This window comes from Andrena cerasifolii, chromosome 3 (genome assembly GCF_050908995.1).
Source record: "Andrena cerasifolii isolate SP2316 chromosome 3, iyAndCera1_principal, whole genome shotgun sequence".
Lineage (NCBI taxonomy): Eukaryota > Metazoa > Arthropoda > Insecta > Hymenoptera > Andrenidae > Andrena > Andrena cerasifolii.
Window position 1 is genome coordinate 1,640,698 of NC_135120.1, and position 19,465 is coordinate 1,660,162.

The 19,465-nt window shown below is 39.8% G+C and overlaps 3 protein-coding genes across 3 annotated transcripts; 2 read left to right on the plus strand and 1 right to left on the minus strand.

The window, feature by feature from the left end:
* Nucleotides 1-625: 625 nt before the first annotated feature.
* LOC143367247 (uncharacterized) lies at nucleotides 626-2,063 on the plus strand. The gene has a single exon (XM_076808871.1). The coding sequence runs from the start codon at nucleotides 626-628 to the stop codon at nucleotides 1,970-1,972; it is 1,347 nt and encodes a 448-aa protein (XP_076664986.1). The 3' UTR covers nucleotides 1,973-2,063.
* A 3,560-nt stretch (nucleotides 2,064-5,623) lies between these two features.
* Nucleotides 5,624-9,025, plus strand: LOC143367248 (E3 SUMO-protein ligase ZBED1-like). The gene is made up of 3 exons (XM_076808872.1): nucleotides 5,624-6,747; nucleotides 8,322-8,742; nucleotides 8,803-9,025. Exons 1-3 carry the CDS (start codon nucleotides 6,020-6,022, stop codon nucleotides 8,995-8,997), a joined length of 1,344 nt encoding a protein of 447 aa, XP_076664987.1. The 5' UTR covers nucleotides 5,624-6,019; the 3' UTR covers nucleotides 8,998-9,025.
* An 8,272-nt stretch (nucleotides 9,026-17,297) lies between these two features.
* On the minus strand, nucleotides 17,298-18,316 carry LOC143366941 (uncharacterized). Its single transcript, XM_076808425.1, has 2 exons — nucleotides 18,073-18,316; nucleotides 17,298-18,033 (listed from the first exon to the last, which is right to left on the minus strand). The coding sequence occupies exons 1-2, from the start codon at nucleotides 18,305-18,307 to the stop codon at nucleotides 17,744-17,746; spliced, it is 525 nt and encodes a 174-aa protein (XP_076664540.1). The 5' UTR covers nucleotides 18,308-18,316; the 3' UTR covers nucleotides 17,298-17,743.
* Between the last annotated feature and the right edge of the window lie 1,149 nt (nucleotides 18,317-19,465).

Below are 19,465 nucleotides of genomic sequence, written 5' to 3' on the forward strand. Positions count from 1 at the left end.
CCCGCTTCTAGCGAGTAGTGATTTTTTTACTCACCATCCCTTCAAAAAATCTGGCGGAATCTTTTATGTCAAACATGGAACAGTAAAAATTGCGAATTCGAAACTTACACTCCTTTCATATATGAATAGAACCCATTTAAATAATGCATTCATGATCATTAACAAGTATTTCAGTAAAACAAAAAATATCTGCAATTTAACATTGCAAGATCTAACTCGAAAAGGTGATACTAGCTTTCATTGCGAACGTACTATCCAGTTAATCGAATCAGAATTATTGGAAGTTAATATGAAACGTGAAATCCTCCAACAATTGACCGAGAAGTACGTTATTAGGAAGAAACGTGGTCTTTTAAATGGTATGTCATATCTATTAAAATGGGCTTTTGGTACTCCCGACGCCGATGATGCTCAATTTTATGAGGATAGTATTCAAACATTAGTAAATAATAACAAGCAAACACAAACCCTGCTGAAGGCACAGGTTCAAGTGATTGCAAATACTATTAGAAATTTTAATAGTTCTCTACATTCCCTTCAAAGTCAAGAGAAAGCAATGAATGAAAATATAGGAAAAATAAACTCCTTCACTGTTCAAACAAATTCTTTTATTTCACGACTAGAAATGGAAACCGTGGTGAGCCAACAGATTACCACTTTAAACGTGCTAGTAGGGCAGATTAATCGTGAACTCTCAAAATATATTGAAGCTATCAATCTAGCCGAACATAACATTGTTTCACCGTTCGTTATTACTCCTAAAATGCTTTACGAAGAATTAAAAGATTATAAAAATGAACATGAACTAGTTATGAAACCAGATTTAGAAAATATACGTGATTTTTATAAATTTATTCAACTCCATGTAGTTATTACCAAAGATAATGTAATATTTGCATTACGAATTCCTTTAGTTGTTCGAACGAAATTTGACCTCTTCGAACTTATTCCTCTTCCAATCCAGCACAATGATACGAAATTCTTTTCTTACATTATTCCTCAAAGTCGGTATCTCCTCCTTTCCCAGACAAAATCCCGATTTACCTTTCTAAAAGAATTGTCTGATTGCAACGAATATCGAGATGAGGAGTACGTCTGTTATAACTTACACACTACGGCTTCAACAAATCAAGAAATTTGCGAGATCGAACTGTTATCTTCTCACATCAGTAAGATTCCTCTTTCCTGCACAACGAAGACGATTAAAGGAACCATAGAAACTTGGAATTATATTGCAAGAAATCAATGGATTTATGTCCTCCACGAGCCAACTACTTTAACCATCATGTGCGGAGGAAATCAAGATCACATGGAAGATATTATTCTAAAAAAAAGCGGAATCATACATCTCCAACCTCACTGCAAAGGATATACCAATCTGTTTATGATCGACGCAACATTTGAAAGCAGTAGAAACGCAACTTATTATATTCCACACATGAATATTATAGATGATGATTGTTGCAACTTGTTGCCTCATCTAAAAACAATTGAGTCGACCGCTCTAAAGCCGATACATCTCACGAATATCGATCTTACAGACCTCAAATACGCTAGTAAGAAATTAAACGAGTTCGATGAGATTATTACCAAACAAATAAATCAACCATTCATCATCACGCACACCAAGTGGTACACGATCGCCCTTGGAATAATCACAGCCTTCTTCGTATTGATTATACTTTTAAAATGCTGCCAATGTTGTGGATGTCTTTACTGGTTACAACGTTTATGTTGTTCAACCACGAGGAGTTCAAGACATGGAGTGACCAATCCTCCATTAATTAAAAAATTCTTTGATTATGTCTTCAACTCATCATCAATGCCATCTTCAGTGAATGAATTAGTCACTTACCAACCAAGGCGGAATCCACCAATCATCAATGCTCCAATACCTGAGATTTCGGAAGACGAGGAAGCAAACCCCGTTCCGACCCGACAAAGAACACGTAGAAGTACTACACCCCTCTAGGAAATAAGGAAATCAACGCACCCATAGTAATTAATACTATGTATATTCATCCTAGAGTATTTTATACTTCACTCTTGTCTTTATTTTTATCATTTAGTCTACGAGTAAGAAAGAAACATGTTGTATCTCTATGTAATAATTGATAATCAGTTCATACTTAATTGTTAACTTTCCGTTAAGCAATTTTATGGCGGAAGGTGTTGCATTATTTTACCTTTTGTTTTTGTAATACCTACGAAATGTAATTTTTTTTAATCATGGTATACGTAATTGTTAACTTTCCGTTGAACAATTTTATGGCGGAAGGTGTTGTATACCAACGTCATTTAAATCTATTTCTGTATATAAAGTATTAGTCAGCGCGTTAGTTTTTTAGATAGCAATAGTAAGCATCCTAAACAAAGTATTAGTCAACGCGTTAGTTTTCCAGATAGCAATAGTAAGCATCCTGAAGTCCTTCTTTTATGACCTTATCCGTACCCTATTACTCACCCTTGAACCTCGATCTCTATGCCTCATCCCTTAACGACCGTTAAACTCAGGACAACCCCCACTTTGCAGCTTACCGAAAACCGTACATATATATATTACACGCAATTCTTCCAGTGATCAGAATCACTTGAGCACTTCAGTTTGAATAGTCTAGACACGAGAATCTAGTTCTTAGTAATCGTCTTAGTTTCCATTATTTGTATAAAGTTATTTAATAAAATAAAAGTAATACGAATAATACGGAATACAACAAAGGAACGTATGCCTCAGGATCACAAATTTCTCTTCTAAATGCTAAACTAATCTAGACTATAGAAGGAAGAGAAGATGTGAACAAAATATTGTTAAAAACGGTTAATGGTGTAAAAAGCACAAAAGGTTTAATAACCATAAAAATTTTTCATATTGAAGAAGAGATAGATTATTGTTGAAAAAAAAGACTTTGAAGATTTTATCATAGGTTTAGATATGATAAAGGAATTCAAACTAATACAAGATAAAAACCTGGAAATGAAACAAGTGAAAGATATAAATGCAGGAAAGATAGATAGTACAATCGATAAAAAGATTATAGAAAAACAAGAAGAAAAGGTAGAAACATATTCAATAAACTTTAATGAGCACATTCACGAAGATTTCCAGATAAAAGTTAGGCACTTAGAAAAAAAGAAAAGCGGTCAAATAGAAAGAATTATAGAGAAATATAAGACGGTATTTGCAAAAGATAAGTATGATATCGGCACTGTAAAAGATTATGAGGCACGAATCGATTTATTAATCGATAAATATTGCAGTAAAAGATCTTACAGATGTTCTATGTAAGATGAAAAAGAAATAGAAGAACAAGTTGCAAAACTCTTAGAGAAAAACCTCATTGAAGAATCATACGATGAAAACGAAAAAACAAGACAGCATGGATTTTAGAGACCTCAATAAAATCATAGTACCACAGGAACAGCCATTCCCATTAATACATGATATAATAGTAAGAGCTAGAAACTGCAAACATTTCACAACTCTAGATATGAATTCAGCTTTCTGGTCCATACCCTTGCGAATCGAAGATAGAAATAAAACAGGATTTGTCACACAAGAAGCGCATTTTCAGTGGACCTGCTTACCATTTGGTTTAAAAACAGCACCAGCAACCTTCCAACGAATTTTAAGTAACATATTAAGAAAACATGGGCTGACAGAATTTGTGATGAACTATATTGATGATATTTTAATACACTCATTATCGTTTGAAGAACATAAAAAACACATTGAACAGGATTTAGAAGCAATTACAAAAGAGGGTTTTAGATTAAAGTTTAAAAAATGTACATTTGCTGTAGATTCAGTGAAATATCTTGGACACATAATACAAAACAACTCAGTAAAACCACTCAAAGATAATTTAATTTCAATACAAAATTTTCCCACCCCAAAAACACAGAAAAACATCCGGAAATTTCTAGGAAAAATAAATTTTTGTCACAAATATTTACCAAAGAGCACAATAACTCTAGATCCACTACATAAACTACTAAGAAAAAATGAAAAATTCATATGGACTGAGAAATGTGAAATTGCATTTAATAAAATAAAGGAATTACTATGTTCACAACCAGTCTTGGAAATATTTGACCAAGAACTTCCTATTGTAATATACACAGACGCATCGATAGCAGGTATCGGGGCAGTCCTAAAACAGACACAATTAGATGGTAAAGATAAACCGGTAGCATATTTCTCAAGAAAATTAAACGAAGTCCAAAAGCGTAAAAAAGCCATCTACTTAGAATGCTTGGCAATAAAAGAAGCAGTAAAATACTGGCAGCACTGGCTTATAGGTAAGCAATTTACAGTATACTCAGACCATAAGCCCCTGGAAAATATGAATATAAAAACACGAACGGACGAAGAACTAGGGGACCTAACATACTACTTATCACAGTATGATATTAAAATAAAGTACGTACCAGGAAAGGAAAACTTAGAAACTGATTGTTTAAGCAGGAACCCAGTTATAGAACCAGAAGAAAACAAGGAGGATTTGTTAAAAACAATAAACTTAATAAAATTAGACGAGATAATATCGGATCAAGAAAAGAATAAAGAAATAAAGAAAAAAAGACAAGGCCTCAAACATATAAATGAAATATACTACAAAAGAACGAAAAAGGGAGAAAAAATCATACTATCAGAAGAATTTAGTAAAAAAATTATAAATCATGTGCACAAAAATTGGTGTCACATAGGTATCAGACAGATGATAAAAAAAATTGGCCCAGTGTACACAGCAAATAATTTAACAAGAAATATAATAGAAGCATGTAAGAAATGTAAAGTGTGCATAGAAAATAAATCAAGAGGTCAAAGAAAACTCGGCTTGATGTCACATCTAGGTCCGGCATCAAAACCATTTGAAATAGTATCAATAAACACCATCGGCGGTTTTGGAGGATCTAGATCCACCAAGAAATATTTACATCTTTTGGTAGATCATTTCACAAGGTACGCCTTCATTAACAACCTCCAAGAGACAAAGTGCAAGTGACTTCAAAACCTAACTAAGAAGGTACTAGAGACAGACCATATAAATGTGATTCTCACAGATCAATACGTAGACATTAATTCAAAAGAATTTAAATAATTTCTGAAAGAGGAGGGAATAAAAATAATATTCACTGCTGTAAATGCGCCCTTTTCTAATGGATTAAATGAACGACTGAATCAGTAGTGGTGGAGATTTATCGATGGTACTATCGATAGTTATCGATGGTCCTCACTATCGAAAACTATCGATAGCTTAGTTTCCCTATCGATAGTAGAGGTGATACCGCGAATTCTAAAATTTGAATTATTGCAAGCGATGAGTTTCATTTGTTTCATACTACCTACTGTTAGTCTTTTGCCATTACGAAGATACTTTTCAGCCATCTCTGCCTGCACGTGCATTTTCCGAATTGTTAATTAATTTTGTGATTTGTTGCTTGTATGTTGAATACTTTCGGTATAATTTATTACCTTTGTTAAATATAATATAGTATTGTATTCTACTTTCTTCTTTTACAATGGAAACATTTCTAAATATAAAAGCAAAAGAAACTGGTAAGTGCGTATTAACAAGTTATATTTTATTTTTATACATAGTATTAATATTTTGTAGAGAAAGATAGCTCAGAAAATATTACATTAAAGAAGCGAAAACAAGATATACATGTACATGAAAGTGAAGACAGTGACTTCAATGAATAAAAATATTGATGCTGTAGCTGTAATTAAAAAAAGAAGCAAAATCTCTTACGTCTGGAAGTATTTTACAAGATCAAATGATCACAAAATAGCAAAATGTAACGTTTGTTGCAAAGAATATAAGACTAGCGGTAATACTAGCAATTTAGCAGATCACATTAGAAGATTTCATCCAAATATAGGAAAAGATTCTGAATCAGAATCATCAACAAATAATGAAACAATATCAAAATCCAGTATAATGTCCATAAACTCTTTTTTTAAAAAATCTTTAGAATATGAAAATAATTCAGAAAGAAAAAAGAATTAGATAAAATGTTAGCTTTGATGATCGCAATTGATTTCCAGCCTTTCAACATCGTAAATGATAATGGTTTTAGAAAATTTGTAAAACTTTTGGATCCTAAATATAAAATACCAAGTAAATTCACGATAAGGGAACATATAATGAAAGATATTTATGCAGAGACTCAACAAAAATTAAAAGAAATATTAAACGAGACTAAATATATTGCGTTAACTACAGATATTTGGACAGCGAACAATAATGATTCATATTTGACAATCACGTGTCATTTTATAAATAAAAATTTTGAATTAAAAAATGTTGTTTTAGCAACAAAAGTTTTATGTGAAAATCATACGGCAGAAAATATTGCAGAATTAATGCAAGAAATTTGCATAGAATGGGGAATTGAAAATCTAATTTCTTACATCGACACAGACAATGCAGCTAACATGATTAAGGCATGTGATATTTTCAAAAAGAGACACTTACCTTGTTACGCACATACTTTGAACCTAATAATGCAGGATATGCTTCACCTGGAGTACATAAAAGAAATACTGAAAAAATGCAAGGAAATTGTTCGCTTTTTTAAAAGCTGCACTGCTGGAACAGAGATGCTTAAGAAAGAACAACGAGCAACAAAAACTCAGGAATATAAACTAATTCAAGAAGTACCAACAAGATGGAATAGTTCATATTACATGGTCAAAAGGATTTTAGAAATAGCTGATGCTCTGAATCAAGCACTAATTACGTAATCCCTGATAGCCATCTGCCTGCAGTCTGCCGGCAGATTGACAGCAGGGTCTGCCAGGAGAGCGCAGGATCTGCCGGCAGCTGCGGCGCAGCCTACGTCCGCATCCAGCTACGGTTCTGCCGGCAGGGTCTGCTTGGCAGGGTCTGCCGGCAGATCGACGGCAGATCGACGGCAGGTCCTGCTGCTCGCCTGACACATCCAACAGCGCCATCTGAAGGCCACAATTGCCAAAGAATTTCCTACGCGTGACGTCACATGGACCAACGTGCATCCCTACCCCACATGACCAACAAGCAGATTCTACAGTTTATTAAATAATTAATTCTACTTATTTCAAAAAGTATTTATTCTTTCTTTAATAATATACAGGATCAGTGATTACAATTGTTACAAAATAATATAAGCGCATATAAATCCAAAGAGGGACTTTCAACATTTACATTTACAAATCCACGTCCCGTAACCACTGGTACCTAGTAGGGGCGATATCAGGAAATTTCATTCAGTATTTTCGACTTCTTTTTTGTGTAGAATCATCATGTTCCGCGTTGTGTTAGCGCTGAAAACAAATACAATATTAGTATAAAATTAAACGTAACGTATGAATAAACAGAATACATGCGATACTTACTTCAGCTCCATCTCCACACAGTACACAGTCTAGGCGATCATGCATGCTCCTGCGAACATTAAAATTTATAAGAAAATATGTCTTAAATTATTATCTACTAAACAAGACGCTGAACATTCGCACTTCGCGCATAATCCTACTTTTCTGTCTTGCAGATAATGCGAATCTTGATTTCCGAGACGTAGATAATTAGAAAATATTCAATTCCATAATTACGTTTGCCTTCTGGATACGGCGAGATGCTTTGTCTGGATATTGATGGATGAAATTACTTGGAATATTCTTCGATTTTGCCGGCACTGACTGCCACCGCCAGTGACTGCCACCTCAGACCTCGAAAACTGAAAGTGGCATCCGTTGCCCGTTGTGCTTGAAGACGTACGCTCAAAGAATATTCTAAGTAATCTCATCCATCAATATCCAGACAAAGCATCTCGTCGTATCCAGAAGGCAAACGTAATTATGGAATTGAATACTTTCTAATTGGCTACGTCGCGGACATCAAGTCGAAAATACTGAATGAAATTTTGCTGATATCGCCCCTACTAGGTACCAGTGGTTACGGGACGTGGATTTGTAAATGTAAATGTTGAAAGTCCCTCTTTGGATTTATATGCGCTTATATTATTTTGTAACAATTGTAATCACTAATCCTGTATATTATTAAAGAAAGAATAAATACTTTTTGAAATAAGTAGAATTAATTATTTAATAAATTGTAGAATCTGCTTGTTGGTCATGTGGGGTAGGGATGCACGTTGGTCCATGTGACGTCACGCGTAGGAAATTCTTTGGCAATTGTGGCCTTCAGATGACGCTGTTGGATGTGTCAGACGAGCAGCAGGACCTGCCGTCGATCTGCCGGCAGAACCGTAGCTGAATGCGGACGTAGGCTGCATCGCAGCTGCCGGCAGATCCTGCTGCCTGATCTGGTTATCAGGGTAAACAATATAACTAAAGATTTGAATACCAATGGAGGAAAAATAGTTTGTGCAAAAGTAACAGAGTCTGTAATACAAAGAGCCTTCCTTTACGAATTAAGATCTCTAACAAGAATTGCAACAATTCTTGACCCAAGGTTTAAAAAAGAAGCTTTCAGAAATCCAAAAAACTCTAAGGAAGCTTGGCTTTTGTTGGAACAAGAAATGAATAATATTTTAAGAGGAACAACAGCAACACAACTACAAAGTACGGAAACATCACCATTAACATCACCATCACAAAAATCTTTATTTCCATTTTTGGAACAAAGAATTGGACAAAAGAATAAAAATATAACAACAGATGTTATAATTTTGAAAAGACAATTTTTGGAAAAAGATAATGCCTCAGAGAAATCTGATCCTTTAGCTTTTTGGAAGGTAACTTAAATATTTGGTTATAAATTGTAATTTCCTGTTGATTATCTGTATCCTTTTTAGGGAATTGGTGAAGATATGAATGTGTTAACACAGCTAGCATTTAAATATTTCTGCATCCCTGGCTCTTCCACAGCAAGTGAAAGAACTTTTAGTGCTGCAGGTCAAATCATAACTGACCACAGATCAAGATTAAAACCTAAAAATGTGGATACATTAATTTTTCTTAATAGGAATGAATGGCGATCAAACTCATAGTAATGAAATAAAAGTTTATTATTTTAGATAAATAGAAACCTTTGTTATTTCTAACACAGAATTAAAAAAATTGATAAAACAATTTTATCTTATTAATATTAATATCATATATATAAGTATATAATACAAGGGGGATTCTAGATCAGGTGCTCTGAGGGGAACGCGGGGCGGGGGGAAGCGAGGGCGCGCGGGGGAGCGCGGCGGAGAGAAACATGGGCGCGGGGCCTGCGGGGAGAGGAAGACCGGGTGCGCACGCACGAGCCGCGGAGTGGGGGAAGCCGTAATCGTGGAGGGGATCAGTCCGGACCGAACCGCCGCGGAAGCCTCTCCAGACCTGGCCCACCGTTGGAAATTTTTCAGAGGGAGGCATTGACCCCCGAAAAAAATCTCTTTCAGAACTTAGTCCAACCGAAAATTTTTTCAGACCTAACCCAGGGTGGGGACTGTCCTAGAAATTTTTTTTCCAAACCAATATGCATCAGAAACTGTTTCGGACGATGTCGGGAAAGATCGACGTTTTTCGACACCGCGTCTTCGAGGGAAAGAGGCGGAGCATTACTTTAAAGCTAAAATTCTAGGAGGAAAAGAGTCACCACTACATAGGGGATAGAATTGCATGCATTCTAAAGCTAACAGTATTTCAAAGCCTTCCGATTTAACGTCGCAGCGTTTCGCGCGATCTCGCGTAATTCGACTCCTCTGGAGCGGCCGTGCAGGGTGATGTCACTTGGCGGCGCGAAGAACGAAATAGAATTATGCAGCGTCAGCAGAAATCTTTTTGCCCAACGCAGAGAAATAATAATTATTGAAACGGCGAGTCTTAAAAATTAGGCGGTGGGAGGAGGAACACGGGTAAATAAAATTGAGAAATAATATATGTTTAAGAAATATATATTGTTACAAATAATAATATGAAAGAATAATATGAAGGAATAATATAGAATATAAAAAAACATAATTAAAATTTATTTGGCTTAATTATCCCACTCGATCACATCATCAGCAAATAGATTAGTTAATGGTAAATCCATAGGAACTTGCACAAGGTCATTTTGAACTGCAACAACACTAGGCCGAAGCTCCGATACTTTATTCCTATAGGTATCAAAATCAATAGTTTCCGCTTTGACGTTTCGCCAAGCCACACTCTTTGGATGATACGCCTGATTATTCCGAAATATAGTTATTTGTACATTATCATCATCATCGAAATGGCCTAAAAACGTTTGTTGTTCATATCGATGCATCCAATATTCCTCATCATCCTCGAAGTAGTCGTGTATTGGATTATCGCATTTTTTAAAAACTTTTTAAAAAATGTCGCCGTACTGATTAGCTTCCGTCTCATAAAGTTCTGCACATCGAATTGCTTCGGTTTGAACCGCAACATTTCGACAGGCCACATACATTTTCGGGCTGGATGAATGGATAACTGCCGCAGCAGCGGTGATCGTAGCGGAAGCCGGACGTTTCAAATTCATGGGCAATGACATAATGTGAAACCGATTTTTCTTATAATTCTCAAAGTTACTAACACAACGATTTACTAAAATATGATAATGGAAACTTACGGTATTAATCGATTGTATTTCCATGCGTTGAACGATTGATAATATTCTTCAAAAGCAATCTTCTTCAAAGCAATTTCACGTAACACAAAAAATGAAAAAAGTGTTTCAAAGAACTGTCAAAGTGACTGCACATTGACCACGATTTGAAGACAACTGGCCACCTGCATTTCCGCTGACCATCCTCACCTTCTATACATATTCGAATTATTCACTAACCATCCTCAGAGTGCACTTATTATGTTCCTCGAATTCTTCTCCCTTCTTCTTTGGACACATCATGCGACTAGGTCACACCACTTTTGATCGCGTATCGAACGTGTATTGGACCACTTTCAACGTCTATCGTACCACTCTGAATGTGCATCAAACGTGTATTGGACCACTTTCAACGTCTATCGTACCACTTTCAACGTCTTTCGTACCACTCTGAACGTGTATCAAACGTGTATTGGACCACTTTCAACGTCTATCGTACCACTCTGAACGTGTATCAAACATGTATTGGACCACTTACAACGTCTATCGTACCACTCTGAACGTGTATCAAACGTGTATTGGACCACTTTCAACGTCTATCGTACCACTCTGAACGTGTATCGGACGTCTATTGAACCACTTTCAACGTCTATCGTACCACTTTCAACGCCTAACGTACCACTCTGAATGTCTATCAAACGTCTATCTTACCACTCTGAACGTCTATCAAACGTCTATGTGAAAAAAAAAACAGTTATGCATTAAAAATTGATTATATTTTATTTGTGTATTTCCCTCTGGCGTTTAGACCACCAGTTGAATATTTTAAATACATTTTGCATGGCACAGTGCTTTGCGTGTCTGCCACATCGCAGAGTATTGTTGCGAGCACCCTTTGGTTGGAATCCAGGGCCTGCTGGTGCTCGTGACAGGAACAAGAAGACAGCGAGAATAAGGCGATCGGATCGATCGCCTGTCAAGCTGTCATTCGATAGCCAGACGCCATTACGAGCAGACACATTGACATTTACATATTTCTCGCGCGTTTGTGATTGCATACGATTTATCTGTTACCTTGTTCTTGTTAATGTTCTGTTGCTTCTGTTGGAACTGTCGCATTAAACTTCTGCTATGCCGAGCTGAAACCATAACAGTATTAACTACATTTAGCTTATTTAAGGATTTGATATCCTCGTAGTCAATGTCCAGCGTCTCGATGATCACGCCCGCTCTCGTATTTTCATCGAGGAAATCCACGAGCCAATCGCGTTTCTGCAGCCCTTTAACGTATACGACATGGGATGTTTCATCTTCCTCGTCGATCGCATCGGCTACAGCTTTCATAATTAACTGTTTAGTCATACTGTACGGAACGTCTCCATCTTCCCAACGTAGTCCATGATGTTTTGCCACCAACCACCGGATGCTCGATTTGTCGGATTTTGTAAGAAGATATTGCGGCATCGAACTCCCAAAAATATAGTGCGAGAGAATTGTTCCCTTTCGTAGGACAGCCACTTCCTTCGCGACAAATCTTCCATCGACGATGAACCCTTGCAGGTCAACGAATGTTGGTACGACCATTATCGATACAATTTAGAGGTCCGTTCGCTTCCAAGACAGACTGGAGAATGCGGTCTTCCTCGTAAAGCATCTCGATTTTCAGGATGAAATTTTGGTATGATTTTGACAGAGGAGAGGGCAGGCAAGAAGCGTGGCAATTTAATTGATTTTGCGTACCACGTTTGTCAGCGGATTGTATTCAACCACCCGCCGATCGTGCAGAATCAGACAGTAGGCCGTAGTATTTGCGGGCACATTCTCTTTACACTCGAATTCTATGCGCACGTCCACGGTACCATTCTTGATCGACTCATTTTGTCGCGAGCAATCAATCACCACGAGGGGACCAATTTGCAAAAAATCATCCACGGTGAATAATGCATCATTGCTACCATGTCAATAATGCGATTTATGGAATTGCGTACACATGTGATACAAGATGGCATGCTTATTCTTGTCAAAGTCCAAATTCAGGTCATCGTATGGGTAAAATTCCGAGTTGAGAAAAAGTTTTACATTGGTCACTTTGCCGTCAATAAAACAAGTAACATCTTCGGTTATCTTATTCTTTCGTTCAGTCTGTAGACCAAGGATAGTGCATCGCGGCTTTTCCAGCTGCGCAGATACCTTCATGGCCCACGAATGCTTGGTCGTGCTCTGTAAGAAAGGATACTCGTACAGATCCCACGATTGAAAACAAATGCTCAGGTTTTGTCCACTTTCCAGAGCATGTAACAGCGATAGCTTAGTAACATCGTTTAGCGTCACGTGAGGCATCCGCCATTGCACTTTAAGTAATTCAATTTCTGGCACCAATATCGGCGATCCCATTAGAGAATTGTTATCTTTGCGTGATCGTATTAAAATCAATTCGTGACGCGCATTAATAATCATGCCTTTGTAGTTGTCACAAAATCCCAGCAAATATTTGAGTGGGAGGCAAAAATTGAAATGATTTTTCAATATGGGTACATCGCGTCGTTTCAAGCCCCATCCAGCATTCTCCATATTTTTGGCTTCACCAGGTGTTAGCGATACATAGTTTTTAAACGTGCTAGTTATTCCAACGTTTCTGTTACGATCAATCTCCACGCCATACAGCTCGTATCGAATCTAATCGAATAAGAACGCCATGGAATTATTTCCCTACGTCAACGTTGATGCATCATTCGGCTTATTTATCGTCAATTTCCCCTCCACGTAGAGAAAACTTTCACACGGCAGTGTGTATAAATCCTGCTGCTGTATAGGTATTCTTATCTCATCGCTGTGTCCAAACGTCGTGTTGACGTATGGGTTGTATGTGCTCGAGCTTGACGATGCGATCATCAAACGTCGGCTTCCCTCCAATGTGTAGAATGTCAACCATTTTTTCAACTTAAATGCGTACAATGAATCCCACTGATTTCAAAAATGCAATGTTCGCAGCAGAGAGCCTCTTCTTTTTAGCGTGATCAAAGCTGTTGCAGTTGTTGTTGTAAACAATTTCACTTGGAAGAAACGGGTTTCTGGAGTCGTTCAATACAAGCATCTCTTTCGTTCGCACCACGCGTATTATCGTCGTCGTCGTCGTCGTACGTGCAGTCTGATGGTAATCTCTTCACCTCGAAAATCAAGCAACCGTCCGTCTTGATCCACAACACGTATCGTTAGATCCGAAATAACCTGTGCGGTGATTGAAAGGTAAATGATCTGCGCGGGCGTTTCCGATATCTTATATCCTGGTGGGACTCCCGGAGAAAATTCATGTATCGTGTGTACACGTGTCCCACTGTTATACGCACCAGCGGTCACGCTACATTCTACGCGAATAATGTGCACGTTCATGATATTAATCGTATTGTCCGATTCGTGCCACTGTCCCGGTTCTAATACGCGATTCGTCGAGAATCCCAGTAACGATCCAATGTTATTGGGCTTTGTAAAGTCTACGGCGAACCGACAGTACAGCTCGCTTTTCATGGTGTTGTTGTTGGCGCACAACACTATAGGATACATATCGTTGTCACCATCGTCATTGTTGTCATCGGTGCCACCGAGATGTTGAGGATACCGTTCGAGTAATCGGTGCTTCAAATACTTGGCAATGGCGTTTAGTTCGTAGGAACCGTGGGGAATCGTAATGTATTCATCGCTGGTGTCAACGCTGCTGTTGACATCATAGTTTACGGCAAAGTAAAATTTATCGTTGCTCGAGTCGATATTCGGTATTGTATGATAAGTTTCAAAGGTTGTTAGACCAAGCTTGTATTCATCGTCGCTCAAATCTATGGGCGGAAAGTAGCTCACCGCGAGGGTGCTACTCTTGCCAGTTAGAGTGAATGTTAGCGACATATTCCAAGCTGTACGACTAGACTCGTACTGAATCAAAGTGGTGAGAAGTCAATCCTTAAGTTTGCAGCCAATCGTTTGTAGAAAGCGTGGACATAGTTGTCCACAATTGCTGTGATCGTACTTCTGATAAGACGTTCAATTGTATTCGATTTTCACAGCATCTTTATCCAGATATTGTGTCAATTCCTTAGGCGGTCGAAGATTCCCAAAGCTGTCGAAGTATACAGCTCGACGCCCTCCCTTCGCATACGCTACCCAATGGGTCCCCGGTCCCTCGACATTGTCCAAATTTACGATACCGCTCTCGTTTCGACGTACTCCTTCGGCTGGTAGCGCGTTGCGCATAAAAACACCTCTAAAGAATGGAATATTCATACGTTTTGCCAACTCCTCCAATTGCGCATCTGTAGTTACGCCCTCGGGCATTTTTATTTTCTGTTCGACGTTTTTTTTTTGTTTCGAAATTCCCTGTCCGCGCTTGTATGGTTTGAGATAAAGTCCGCGACCTTCCATTGAGCGATTATGACGTTGCAGTTCCTGCAGCTGATGTTGCGCCGCCTTATTATCGTTTACCGCCTTGACGATCCCCGCCGCTCCGCCGGCCAACGATCCTAGAACCCCTAGCAGCGGGAGAAGTGGTAATATGCCACCTCGTTTTGCCACCGGAAGAATCCGCTTTTGTGGTGCTCTCTTTGCAGTCCTTTTGTGGGACTTTGTTTTGATCACTATTCCAATTTTCATCTAGGCCTTCATAGCTGCCCAAACAGCTGTTGCAGCACCTCTTTCACCCAGTGTCGAGTCTCGCGCAACGATGCGTTTTCGCGCTTTGTCAGCGAGAACCTTATCTGCCGCGTGCCTTTCACCGAGGTCGTTGCTACGCTAATATGCAAAATCGTGTTCGCGACACGCTGCGTCCAACGGATTGATGCTTCGATCGCCTCTACCCAATCGTTTTGCCACATGGTATATGTAATTCGATAGGTAGCGCGTTTATCGCCCGATTTAACAGACCATAACCTTTCTTTACTCTCTTCGGCGACATTCGCTGCAGTTTTTAATCAATGGTGCTGGACCGTCGATATGCGTTCGCTGGCATGGGCGATTATAATGTTCCAAGCACCGACGATGCTGCTGAACCTCGGAATCGGCTTTTACTGTCCCATAACTGATCGATGTGTCTGCCAAACTCTCGCAGTAGAATAATCTTTGGTATACATTTCAACTGCTCAGCGGTTAGGTCTCGAATATCACAAATATCCGACAGGATCAGAAGCATTTTGAATAATGAGCTGTTTTGCTTCGGCGCAAACCTATAAATAGGGTGCATCACCGCTTCGACGTATCAAAATCATTTTTCACAGTTCACGGACAGGATGCGTTTCGTGCGACAACCTGTGGCGATACGCCTGACTAATTTTGACGATAAATCGCAAATGATGTCTCCGAAAAAAAACGAGACGCAGACACGGTAGCATGCTGCCAAACACTATCCGCTGTGTTATTTGTGGCCCATCAAATTGTGGAAAGACCAACGTGCTGGTCAGCTTGTTGGAAAGTCCTCACGGCGTCCGCTTCGAGAACGTGTACGTGTATTCCAAGTCGTTGCAACAGCCGAAATATAAGTATTTGGAGAATTTATTGACTCCGATAGATGAAATTGGCTACTTTACATTTTCGAATAACAGTGACGTCATCCCACCGAGCGAATCGCTTCCGAATTCTATTTTTATCTTTGATGACGTGGCATGCGACAAGCAAGATACGATAAGGGAATACTTTGCAATGGGACGCCACTCGAACGTTGACTGCTTCTATCTCTGTCAGACGTATGGAAAGATTCCCAAACATCTTATACGCGACAATGCGAATCTGCTGACTCTGTTTAAGCAGGATGGTTCCAACTTGAAACATGTGTGCAGCGATCACGTAAACACTGACATATCTTACGAGGATTTCTGCGCTTTGTGCCGTAATTGTTGGCAACGGGAGTACGGTTTCGTGGTAATAGACAAGGATAGCGCGATGTCTAATGGTCGTTATAGAAAGGGCTTTAATGAGTTTGCAGCACCGTCAGATGTTCATTTTTGTCGTCAACACGTTGGTGGGATAGCAACGCGCCGCGGTGCAACGATGATCGATATCGATAGTCTGGAGATTAAGGATCGCGAGAGAATAACGAAGGAAATTGCAAAAAGCAGCGAATCCATTCGCAAGAAACATCAGGCTTTGAAGACCGGCAAGATGGAGGAAGATATCGCGTTGCAGAGATACTTTAAACCTATCGTAGAACCCTTAAAACATATTGTGGAAAATACCGCAGCGACAGAAGCTGACACATCACCGCTGATGAGTACAGACGTAGAGGGGAATGAAACATTAACGCCTAAAACAAAAATACAGCCTAAAGGAAACACATCGCGCAAGACAAAGAGGAAACGACGCTTGTCTTCGGAATATTCACCCATACCCTCCACACCGGTTCAATCGAAGCGGAAACGACAGAATGTCGCATCAAACGAGCCCTCGGTTCCTCCCAAGCCAATAAATACATTTCCCAGCGTGCAATTGCTCTCGACCAACGATGATGGTGATGACGTTTTCGAAACTACTCCAGATGAGTCGTTTGTAATATCTATTAGACCGCAACTTCAAACATCCGAGGGACAAGAAACGTTTCCCAACCATTTCGGTTCGCTGGGACAAAATACATGAGCGCAATCCTAAGTGGCGATAGGGATGCAACAATGGACTATGTGTACGGCGTCTACTTTGGCGATAGTGGAACGATGCTTGGGGATAAGGCTTATGATATAGACATCGCAATGCTCATGATTCGGCATGTAATGCAGATTGACGTGTCGATCCCTCTTTTGGCTGGTGAGGCGCAGCGGAAAGACCGTCGATCCTTTCTCCATCTCGAAGGTGTACACGTTGACGGAGATGCCGTTCTGCCGCTCAAACTTCCCAAGCTGCTCCAGGGACATTGGAATCTCAATGCCCTGGAGATTTAGCACGGATGCATAGTTGGGGTATGAACCTGAGCGATCAACGTGTATTTCGGCTGAATGGAGAGCTGCGACCACTGCCCACGCGAAACATGCATTGTCCGGGGATTGCACACTAATCGTCGCCTTCTTCAGCGACAATTTCCACGGCAACTTATGGTGACATCCGGCACGCAGCGGATTGTACTTATTAATATTGACGGTTAGGTTGAGAATCCTCGTCAATGCCCATCCGCTGTCGCGTTCCTGGAACTCTTCCAGCGATGCCAGGGTGGGTTCGATGACGCATCGCTGGTATCACTCCTGCAGATCGGATGTGCCGAAGAGTTCACAGTTCCGGGTACTGATGCTTTTACAAGCATGCTTGTCACCTGCCACAAATTCGCCGTTGAACACAGTGTTCACTTTGAGGTTTCGACGTTTCCTCATAGCGCCCCGCAAATGCTCCAGCACAATGGTCCCCACATCCTGGAGGAAGTTGTGCGGCTTGATATAGTTCGAATTTAACACGGCACCAGTTAATACGCGACTATCGAACGCAGTGCCAATTTCGCGCCATAAAAGTCCCGTACTCGAATGTCCGGCACCTTCGCGCACGAAACGACCGCGCAACGAATGTCCGGCACCTTCGCGCACGAAACGACCGCGCAACGAATGTTTCAGTCCTTCGAGCTGCGCGATTCGAGCAACAAATGATTGTCGAACACCGATCGATAATCGCGGGCGTTTCACTCGGCTGTGTTCTTCCAACGATTCGATGCACTTGTTGCACCGTTCTTCCCACGCGAGGTACACTTCGCGTGAAATCAATCGTGCAGATTGATCCAACAATTGGCGTTCTACTTGCGCGAATTCTCCCATGGTTGTAAATGGAATATGTCTTTTCCACGCAACACGTTGCAACGTTGTAAACTATTCGCGTACAATCATTGCACTGAACATATGTACACGTGGCTAACTGAAAATATGTACTCTGTAAGCAGTAAATATGCCACTTTCGTAGACGTTCTACGTAGCGCTACCGAGCCAACAGATTATGTAAAATTAATTTCTGAAAGCGAAAACTTCGAACAGCATTCATTGATCGATTGTGAATTGTTAGCATGTGCAATCAATCATATTGTGGATGATGCTCGTAGTAAAAAATGTTAAATTATATTCTTTTAATTTTATGTATTTGTAACAATATATATATATATATCTTAAACCTATATTATTTCTCCATTTCATTCACCCGTCATCCTCCTCGCCACGTAATTTTAACTTTAAAGTAATGCTCCGTCTCTTTCCCTCGAAGACGCGGTGTCGAAAAACGTCGATCTTTCCCGACATCGTCCGAAACAGTTTCTGATGCATATTGGTTTGGAAAAAAAAATTTCTAGGACAGTCCCCACCCTGGGTTAGGTCTGAAAAATTTTTCGGTTGGACTAAGTTCTAAAAGAGATTTTTTTCGGGGGTCAGTGCCTCCCTCTGAAAAATTTCCGACGGTGGGCCGTGTCTGGAGAGGCCTCCGCGGCGGCTCGGCCCGGACTGATCCCCTCCACGATTACGGCTTCCCCCACTCCGCGGCTCGTACGCGCGCACCCGGTCTTCCTCTCCCCGCAGGTCCCGCGCCCATGTTTCTCTCGGCCGCGCTCCCCCGCGCTTCCCCGCGCGCCTTCACTTCCCCCCGCCCCCGCGTTCCCCTCAGAGAACCTGGTCTAGAATCCCCCTTGTATTACTACTTATATATATATACGAAATCTTAACAGGTTAGGTTACTCCAATCAATACAAGTTTTAGAGACAACTGATTGTCGGTCTACTAGTAAATAGTAAATAAATTTAGCATAAAAATTGATGGAGTTAAATGTATATTTCGAAAGAAAGTATCTTTGTACAAAAGTAATAATCGAGGCACCAAGAACAAAAAAATGTACGCACTAACTGGCAGCCATAGAAGAAAGCAAACCTAACCTAAGGATTACTCGGCGGTGCCAGTAGATGGCAGCGCCCATTACAGTGTTTTTCCCTTTTCTTC

What these genes read in the sequence shown, in the direction of transcription:
- LOC143367248 (XM_076808872.1), top strand. Translation starts at nt 6,020, where the DNA reads ATGTTAGCTTTGATGATCGCAATTGATTTCCAGCCTTTCAACATCGTA. An exon ending in CTGAATCAAGCACTAATTAC is followed by an intron (nt 6,748 to 8,321) that starts GTAATCCCTGAT and finishes TCTGGTTATCAG; the next exon opens with GGTAAACAATATAACTAAAG. An exon ending in ATCCTTTAGCTTTTTGGAAG is followed by an intron (nt 8,743 to 8,802) that starts GTAACTTAAATA and finishes TATCCTTTTTAG; the next exon opens with GGAATTGGTGAAGATATGAA.
- LOC143367247 (XM_076808871.1), top strand. Translation starts at nt 626, where the DNA reads ATGGAAACCGTGGTGAGCCAACAGATTACCACTTTAAACGTGCTAGTA.
- LOC143366941 (XM_076808425.1), bottom strand. Translation starts at nt 18,307, where the DNA reads ATGGGAGAATTCGCGCAAGTAGAACGCCAATTGTTGGATCAATCTGCA. An exon ending in CGGTCGTTTCGTGCGCGAAG is followed by an intron (nt 18,034 to 18,072) that starts GTGCCGGACATT and finishes TCGTGCGCGAAG; the next exon opens with GTGCCGGACATTCGAGTACG.